At 43.3% G+C, this 9555-nt stretch overlaps 1 protein-coding gene across 3 annotated transcripts in view; it reads right to left on the minus strand.

Moving 5' to 3' along the window:
* LOC139386316 (sodium channel, voltage-gated, type II, beta) overlaps window positions 1-9162 on the minus strand; it is a 28368-nt gene extending 19206 nt beyond the window's left edge. For all 3 annotated transcript variants that reach the window (XR_011629032.1, XM_071131837.1, XM_071131838.1), the window contains exon 1: window positions 8975-9162. Coding sequence is in view for 2 of the 3 variants with exons in the window: in XM_071131837.1 (XP_070987938.1) it covers window positions 8975-9059 (85 nt within the window). In the remaining variant the exon portion in view is untranslated. The remainder of the gene's footprint in view (window positions 1-8974) is intronic.
* Window positions 9163-9555: the final 393 nt, after the last annotated feature.

Here is a 9555-nt window from a genome sequence, read left to right on the forward strand (position 1 = left end):
TTATCTTTACTGTTGCAAAGATAAGCAATGTGCTGAATACTAGATGCCGAGCAATTGCCATACCAGTGCTCTCAATGGTGCAGCTGTAGAAATTTTGAGGATCTGGAGACCAATGCCAGATCTTTTCAATCTCCTGAGGGGGAAAAGGTTTTGTTGTGCCCTCTTCACAACTGTCTTGGTGTGTTTGGACCATGATAGTTCGTTGGTGATGTGGACACCAAGGAACTTAAAACTCTCGACCCGCTCCACAACAGCCCCGTTGATGTTAATAGGGGCCTGTTCCGCCATCCTTTTCCTGTAGACCACGATCAGCTCCTTTGTCTTGCTCACATTGAGGGAGAGGTTGTTGTCCTGGCACCACAACTGCCAGTTCTCTGACCTCCTCTCTATAGCCTCTCTCATGTTGTGTCATCAGCAAACTTAATGATGGTGCTGGAGTCATGCTTGGCGACACAGTTGTGGGTGAACAGGGAGCACAGGAGGGGATTAAGTACACACCCCTGAGGGGCCCAGTGTTGAGGATCAGCATGGCAGACGTGTTGTTGCCTACCCTTACCACATCGGGGTGGCCGTCAGGAAGTCCATGATCCAGTTAGAGAGGGAGGTGTCTAGTCCCAGGGTCCTTAGCTTAGTGATAAGCTTTGTGTGCACTATGGTGTTGAACGCTAAGCTGTAGTCAATGAACAGCATTCTCAGATAGGCGTTCCTTTTGTCTAGGTGGAAAAGGGGGTTGTGGAGTGCGATTGAGATTGCATCATCTGTGGATCTGTTGGCGTGACCAGCCTTTCAAAGCACTTCATGGCTACCGACATGAGTGCCACGGGGCGGTAATAATTTAGGCAGGTTACCTTTGCTTCCTTGGGCGCAGGGACTATGGTGGTCTGCTTGAAACATGTAGGTATTACAGACTCAGTCAGGGAGAGGTTAAAAATGTCAGTGAAGGCACTTGCCAGTTGGTCTGCGCATACTTTGAGTACATGTCCCGGTAATCAATCTGGCGGCTTTGTGAATGTTGACCTGTTTAAAGGTCTTGCTCAAAGGTCTTGCTCACATCGGGTTCCCGAGAGCGTTGTCACACTGTCATCCAGAACAGCTGGTGCTCTCGTGCATGTTTCAGTGTTGCTTGCCTCGAAGCGAGCATAAAAGGCATTTAGCTCATCTGGTAGGCTCGCGTCACTGGGCAGCTCGCGTCTGGGTTTCCCTTTGTAGTCCATAATAGTTTTCAAGCCCTCCACGTCCGACGAGCGTCAGAGCCGGTGTAGTAGGATTCAATCTTAATCCTGTAATGACGCTTTGCTTGTTTGATGGTTCATCTGAGCGCATAGCGGGATTTCTTATAAGCGTCCGGATTAGTGTCCCGCTCCTTGAATGCAGCAGCTCTAGCTCGATGAGGATGTTGCCTGTAATCTATGGCTTCCCGGTTGGGATATGTACGTACGGTCACTGTGGGGACGACGTCGTCAATGCACTTATTGATGAAGCTGATGACTGAGGTGGTATACTCCTCAATGCCATTGCATTCATCCCGGAAAATATTCCAGTCTGTGCTAGCAAAACAGTCCTGTAGAGCAGCATCCGTGTCGTCTGACCACTTCTGTATTGAGCAAGTCACTGGTTCTTCCTGCTTTAGTTTTTGCTTGTAAACAGGAATTAGGAATTAGGAGAATAGAATTATGGTCAGATTTGCAAAATGGAGGGTAAGAGAGATTAGTATGCATCTCTGTATGTGGACTAACGGTGTGGTAGAGTTTTTTCCCTCGTGGGTGTCAGTTGTTGATGTGTGCAGAAGGTCCCTGGTTGGCGCCCGGGGATGGGCGAGGGGACGGTTTAAACTTATATTGTTACATTGGTGCCGTGACCCGGATCACTGGTTGCTGCGGAAAAGGAGGAAGGTCAAAAGGGGGGTGAGTGTAATGGATGTGAAACGGCTAGCTTAGTTAGCGGTGCGCACTAAATAGAGTTTCAATCGGTGACGTCACTTTCTCTGAGACCTTGTAGTAGTAGTTCCCCTTGCTCTGCAAGGGCCGCGGCTTTTGTGGAGCGATGGGTAACGATGCTTCGTGGGTGTCAGTTGTTGATGTGTGCAGAAGGTCCCTGGTTCGCGCCCGGGTATGGGCGAGGGGACGGTTTAAACTTACAGTGCCTTGCGAAAGTATTCGGCCCCCTTAAACTTTGCGACCTTTTGCCACATTTCAGGCTTCAAACATAAAGATATAAAACTGTATTTTTTTGTGAAGAATCAACAACAAGTGGGACACAATCATGAAGTGGAACGACATTTATTGGATATTTCAAACTTTTTTAACAAATCAAAAACTGAAAAATTGGCCGTGCAAAATTATTCAGCCCCCTTAAGTTAATACTTTGTAGCGCCACCTTTTGCTGCGATTACAGCTGTAAGTCGCTTGGGGTATGTCTCTATCAGTTTTGCACATCGAGAGACTGACATTTTTTCCCATTCCTCCTTTCAAAACAGCTCGAGCTCAGTGAGGTTGGATGGAGAGCATTTGTGAACAGCAGTTTTCAGTTCTTTCCACAGATTCTCGATTGGATTCAGGTCTGGACTTTGACTTGGCCATTCTAACACCTGGATATATTTATTTTTGAACCATTCCATTGTAGATTTTGCTTTATGTTTTGGATCATTGTCTTGTTGGAAGACAAATCTCCGTCCCAGTCTCAGGTCTTTTGCAGACTCCATCAGGTTTTCTTCCAGAATGGTCCTGTATTTGGCTCCATCCATCTTCCCATCAATTTTAACCATCTTCCCTGTCCCTGCTGAAGAAAAGCAGGCCCAAACCATGATGCTGCCACCACCATGTTTGACAGTGGGGATGGTGTGTTCAGGGTGATGAGCTGTGTTGCTTTTACGCCAAACATAACGTTTTGCATTGTTGCCAAAAAGTTCAATTTTGGTTTCATCTGACCAGAGCACCTTCTTCCACATGTTTGGTGTGTCTCCCAGGTGGCTTGTGGCAAACTTTAAACGACACTTTTTATGGATATCTTTAAGAAATGGCTTTCTTCTTGCCACTCTTCCATAAAGGCCAGATTTGTGCAATATACGACTGATTGTTGTCCTATGGACAGAGTCTCCCACCTCAGCTGTAGATCTCTGCAGTTCATCCAGAGTGATCATGGGCCTCTTGGCTGCATCTCTGATCAGTCTTCTCCTTGTATGAGCTGAAAGTTTAGAGGGACGGCCAGGTCTTGGTAGATTTGCAGTGGTCTGATACTCCTTCCATTTCAATATTATCGCTTGCACAGTGCTCCTTGGGATGTTTAACGCTTGGGAAATCTTTTTGTATCCAAATCCGGCTTTAAACTTCTTCACAACAGTATCTCGGACCTGCCTGGTGTGTTCCTTGTTCTTCATGATGCTCTCTGCGCTTTTAACGGACCTCTGAGACTATCACAGTGCAGGTGCATTTATACGGAGACTTGATTACACACAGGTGGATTGTATTTATCATCATTAGTAATTTAGGTCAACATTGGATCATTCAGAGATCCTCACTGAACTTCTGGAGAGAGTTTGCTGCACTGAAAGTAAAGGGGCTGAATAATTTTGCACGCCCAATTTTTCAGTTTTTGATTTGTTAAAAAAGTTTGAAATATCCAATAAATGTCATTCCACTTCATGATTGTGTCCCACTTGTTGTTGATTCTTCACAAAAAAATACAGTTTTATATCTTTATGTTTGAAGCCTGAAATGTGGCAAAAGGTCGCAAAGTTCAAGGGGGCCGAATACTTTCGCAAGGCACTGTATACTGTTACGCCAGCATCGGTCTGTGGTGGTAAATAGAAGGCTTGGAATAATATAGATGAGATCTCTCTTCGTAAATGTGTGGTCTAGAGCTTATCATAAGGTACTCTACCTCAGGCGAGCAATACCTAGATACTTCATTAATATTAGACATTGCGATCCAGCTGTTTTTGACAAAAAGACACACACCCCCACCCCTCATCTTACCAGACGTAGCATCTCTGTTCTGCCAGTGCATGGACAATCCCGCCAGCTTTATATTATCTGTGTCGTCGTTCAGCCACGACTCGGTGACACATAAGATATTACAGTTCTTAATGTCCAGTTGCTATGGAGTAGAATGTAAAAAAGGGTTCTACCTGGAACCAAAAGGGTTCTACCTAGAACCAAAAAGGGTTATTAAAAGGGTTCTCCTATGTGGACAGCCGAATAACTATTTTAGGTTCTAGATAGCAATTTTTTTTCTAAGAGTGTAGATACAATACTGTACTACAGTACTACACATATCATTTCAGACTCAGCCAACACACCAATAGCATGGAAGAGACTGGAAGCTTTTATTGAGTTTCTACCATACCTCCTTTACTAATCTCGGAGTGTTTTGTGGGGAGAGTGGGGTTGTAGTTTCCTGTGGTTTCTTAGCCAACAGGACATTGTCAGCAGAATGTTTGTGCAGTGTGTATACAAAGACCAGACTTAATGGTTCAATAAGTGTGTGTGCGTTTGTGCGTGCGTGTGTGTGCTTGTACAAGTATAATTGTGTGCAAAGGACTTTAAGGTGGTAGATCAGTATTGGGAAAGCTCACTAACTAACAAACAACAGCAATCCACTGAGACTGTGGTTGTGGCTTGGTACCCTTTCGTCTGGTTCAAGACTAGTTTGGACCAGAGACATGTATTTTGAGAGTTGGGCCAACTTTTAGAATTTGGAATAATTGTTCTAATTCTACACATTCAGTTACATACAGTTGGAAGTTTACATACACTTGGGATGGAGTTATTAAAACTCATTTTTCAACCACTTCTTGTTAACAAACTGTAGTTTTGGTAAGTCGGTTAGGACATCTACTTTGTGCGTGACACAAGTAATTTTTCCAACAATTGTTTACAGACAGATTATTTCACCTATAATTCACTGTATCACAATTCCAGTGGGTCAGAAGTTTACATACACTAAGTTGACTGTGCCTTTAATTAAACAGCTTGGAAAATTCCAGAAAATTATCTCATGGCTTTAGAAGCTTCTGATAGGCTAATTTACATAATTTGAGTCAATTGGAGGTATACATGTGGATGTATTTCAAGGCCTACTGTCAAACTCAGTGCCTCTTTGCATGACATCGTGGGAAAATCAAAAGAAATCAGTCAAGACCTCAGAAAAAAAATTGTAGACCTCCACAAGTCTGGTTCATCCTTGGGAGCAATTTCCAAACACCTGAAGGTACCATGTTCATCTGTACAAACAATAGTACAAGTACAAGTATAAACACCATGGGACAACGCAGCCGTCAAACCGCCCAGGAAGGAGATGCATTCTGTCTCCTAGAGATGAACGTACTTTGATGCAAAAAGTGCAAATCAATCCCAGAACAGCAAAGGACCATGTAAAAATGCTGGAGGAAACAGGTACAAAAGTATCTATAGCCACAGTAAAACGAGTCCTATATCGACATAACCTGAAATGCTCCACTGCTCCAAAACCGCCATAAAAAAAGCAAGACTACGGTTTGCAACTGCACATGGGGACAAATATCATACTTTTTGGAGAAATGTCCTCTGGTCTGATGAAACAAAAATATAACAGTTTGGCCATAATGACCATCGTTATGTTTGGAGGAAAAAGGGGGAGGCTTGCAAGCAGAAGAACACCATCCCAACCGTGAAGTACTGGGGTGGCAGCATCATGTTGTAAGGGTGCTTTTCTGCAGGAGGGTCTTGTGCACTTCACAAAATAGATGGCATCATGATAAAGGAAAATGTTGTGGATATATTGAAGCAACATCTCAAGACATCAGTCAGGAAGTTAAAGCTTGGTCGCAAATGGGTCTTCAAATGGACAACAACCCCAAGCATAGTTCCAAAGTTGTGGCAAAATGGCTTAAGGACAACAAAGTCAAGGTATTGGAGTGGCCATCACAAAGCCCTGACTTCAATCCTATAGAAAATTTGTGGGCAGAACTGAAAAAGAGTGTGCGAGCAAGGAGGCCTACAAACCTGATTCAGTTACACCAGCTCTGTCAGGAGGAAGGGGCCAACATTCTTATTGTGGAAGCTTGTGGAAGACTACCCAAAATGTTTGACCCAAGTTAAACAATTTAAAGGCAATGCTACCAAATATTAATTGAGTGAATGTGAACTTCTGACCCACTGGGAATGTGATGAAAGAAATAAAAGCTGAAATAAATAATTCTCTCAACTATTATTCTCACATTTCACATTCATAAAATAAAGTGGTGATCCTACCTAACCTAAGACAGGGAATTTTTACTTGGATTAAATGTCAGGATTTGTGAAAAACAGAGTTTAAATGTATTTGGCTAAGGTGTCTGTAAAATTCTGACTTCAACTGTAGCCTTATTTCAATATTTGACCATGTAAGGTAATGGGGCGTTAGGTCTAACATGGCTGACGTATCATTTTTAAGTGTCATGTAAATGAATCATAATGCAGAAAACTCAATGGCACAAGTCTCTAGACACATGGCTCTGGTTTGGGCCAGAAGCTGTTGTCTCTTTCTCTACCAGTGGCATAGATGTCATCTCACCCCCATGTCGATTCCATTTATCATCCTGTAGGTGGGTGATTGCAGCCCAGGACGGTTCATACCCGGGTTGCCTGCTGACGGGGCAGGTGTTGACTGGCTGATGGATAGGCCGACCCAGGTGGTTGATGGACAGACCTTCTCATAGACCTTGACCGCCTGTAACCTCTGGGCCCATTCAGCCAGTGATCCATAGCCTTGAATAAAGGTGATTGCCAATGTCCATGGTCCTGTGTGTGTTCAGTGTGAGTGTGTGTGTGCGTGTTTGTTTTGCTGTGGGCAGTGGCTCAGCATACTTAATGACAGGTGGGTTCAATAGGGGAAGGATAATGTAGTATAATACCTTACTGAGGGACCTTAATATGGGTGGTCATAATGTTATTACTTTTGGCTATATGGAGGTAACAGTGTTCAAGACTGGTCAAATATACTGGATCTCTGTCTGATGACTGAGATATGTGTCTTTGATATGACACATGGGGCACATGATTCGGTGAACCTGCTGACAGGCAAGGTCATTATGCAGGCTATGGGACTACAGGCTACACACAGTAGCCTCTACCTCACAGCTCAATCTAAACATGTACCCTACAGTGTCCCTTCCATGAGGAAGCAGCTACTCCTCCTCTCAACTTCCTCACATTCAAAAGGAGCAGCCTGGTTACACCATCCGGAGAATGGGAATTGATGATCTATCCCATGAAATCAATGCTGCCAGCTCTGAGCTTAACTGCTGCATAGCCACAGTAGTCTACAGACTGCAGTGCGGGCTATACAGTGGCAGTGGATGTGGATTAGCCTGCCCCCTTGTGGATAAAAAAAAAGTATACTCAAAGATCCCGATACCAAATCACAAATACTGTTGGTTGTTCGTCAGCACCAGGTGGTCATCGAGTGTAGCCTAGTCCTCTATATCAATACTAGTCCTCTATATCATCCATACTGATGTTAAATAGGGTCCTAAACGTCTACTATTACCAACTGCCCCTTGAAATAGTATGAGAGGATGTATGTGAGCTTGTCAGCATTGCCCATTAGACATCATCGCTGCTGGTCTAAAAAGTAGACCGTCTGCGTGGCACTGTCTCCCCCTAGTGTAAATGTCTAGGAGGTGCAGCATCATAACAATACATGATTGTTCTAAAATGGTGAAGGTTTCAGAGGCTGGTGTGGTATTAGTCATCTCTTCTGCTGCAGACTGCACGGTGACCAGACAGTGTGAACTAGGCGTCATCACAACAGTTTGAAAGTGATAGACTATAGACACTGCATGGCAATTATATTTTTTCCAATATATATTTTCTAAATTTTTAACCAACCTTTTATTGTAATATCCTACAACATTACGATAACACAGATATGAACAGACATATGTGGAAAATACAGGTTTAAGCTACTGTATAGGCTTAATGGTGTCATGGCATCAAAATCACAGATCGGGAAATTCATCTCATGAGCTGTCATTACGCACCAGTAGCCTGTTGCCAAGCAGGCCTTTGCTTAGCACAAAACAGCGCTCTCACTATCCATCTTTATCTGACTGTTCTTTGGGATACGAATAATAAAGTGTTGGCTATGTGAATAAACGGGAAATATAACCTACACTAGTGAGGAAATGTGAATTGATAAGTGTATCCACCCAGATGCGCTAAACTCAGTGTAGTTTGGCTTCGTCATAGCCAGCCGACCGAGACAAAGCAAGCTGCCAGTCACGCTTCGACCCGCTATTGTGAGAAAGCAAACACTATGACGATTTCTTTATTTGTAATTGAGGAGAAACGAGCATTTATTTCAGATTCAAGGCCTGTTTACAAATAGCCTGTACGCAAGGCGATGTTGCTAGCAGAGATGATGGAGATACGCGGTGTCCGTGCGTCAGCGTCCACCCACTCCACTCCGCACCTGCATCAGTAGAGAGAGCATCACTGGACCTGCCTGAGCCCTGATACTTAAACGACTGTTCCACATTCTGAATAAGCTATAGGTAGAGAGCGGGCCAATAATACATCCCCACGTTGTTTCGGTTTAGATCAGGCGTTGGGAAACTGGAATTATGGTTTTTGTGATTCACTGCACTTTATCTCTGGATTTAAAACAACCGCACATCGTTTAGCCAACTGTTTTGGATCCTTGACTGAGTCTGTTGACATAGCCTAAAGTGTTAAGCTTAGAGGCGATGAAGTTGGCAATTTACAGTGATGGCAAGCGGCGATTTTCGTGGGCCACCAGTCTATTAACTAGGTAGCCTACAATAATCATACAGCATTTCAGGAATATCTTAATTTTGCTCATTTACAAACACGCACACACACACACACAACGCGCGAGGAAACGGTGCACATTTGATCCAAGATAGTAAAATCTCTGTCGTCTCGCGTCTCTGTCACTCATCTTTCAAAATTACGATCCGCTGTTACATGAGACGTTTCCGTTACAGCCTACTTACCCATACTATAAACCACCAATCCCACGATGCTCAAGTTGATAGCTGGCATCCACGTCTTATTTCGCTTTTGTAATGTAAAATGCATTGTATCTCCTTGTAGTAAAACGTCACGCTATATGATTAAAATACAAATATCGTCAAATCTTCTGTTGTACTTAAAAAAAAGCTTAAAATATGTGTTCTTTTTTCAGTGCTATGATATGGCTGGCAGTGACTGTAGCTGTAGAAATAGTTGATTATATGGTTGTGGGTGTCTCTCCAAAGAAGGCGGGGAGGTTGGAAATGGAATAAAAGCCTCCACTCTTAGCTCCCTCCCTCTCTATCCCTCCATTTACCCCTTTCATATCTTATATTTTAATGTACAATTATTAAATTACATTTACCCACAACCATCTGCAGTTTCAACTTAACAATCATGGAAAAGCACTTGAATTTCATAATTCACGGATGCCCTTAGATAAACGAATGAGATTTAATCATATAATAGTGTATTGTGTTGTTTGTTTGATCAGGCTCAAAATAGAATCACATCACGTGTTGACTATCATTTTCCCATGCAGTAGACTATGTGCGTGTATTGT

The sequence above is a fragment of the Oncorhynchus clarkii genome, chromosome 27 (assembly GCF_045791955.1).
Source record: "Oncorhynchus clarkii lewisi isolate Uvic-CL-2024 chromosome 27, UVic_Ocla_1.0, whole genome shotgun sequence".
Taxonomy (NCBI): Eukaryota; Metazoa; Chordata; class Actinopteri; order Salmoniformes; family Salmonidae; genus Oncorhynchus; species Oncorhynchus clarkii.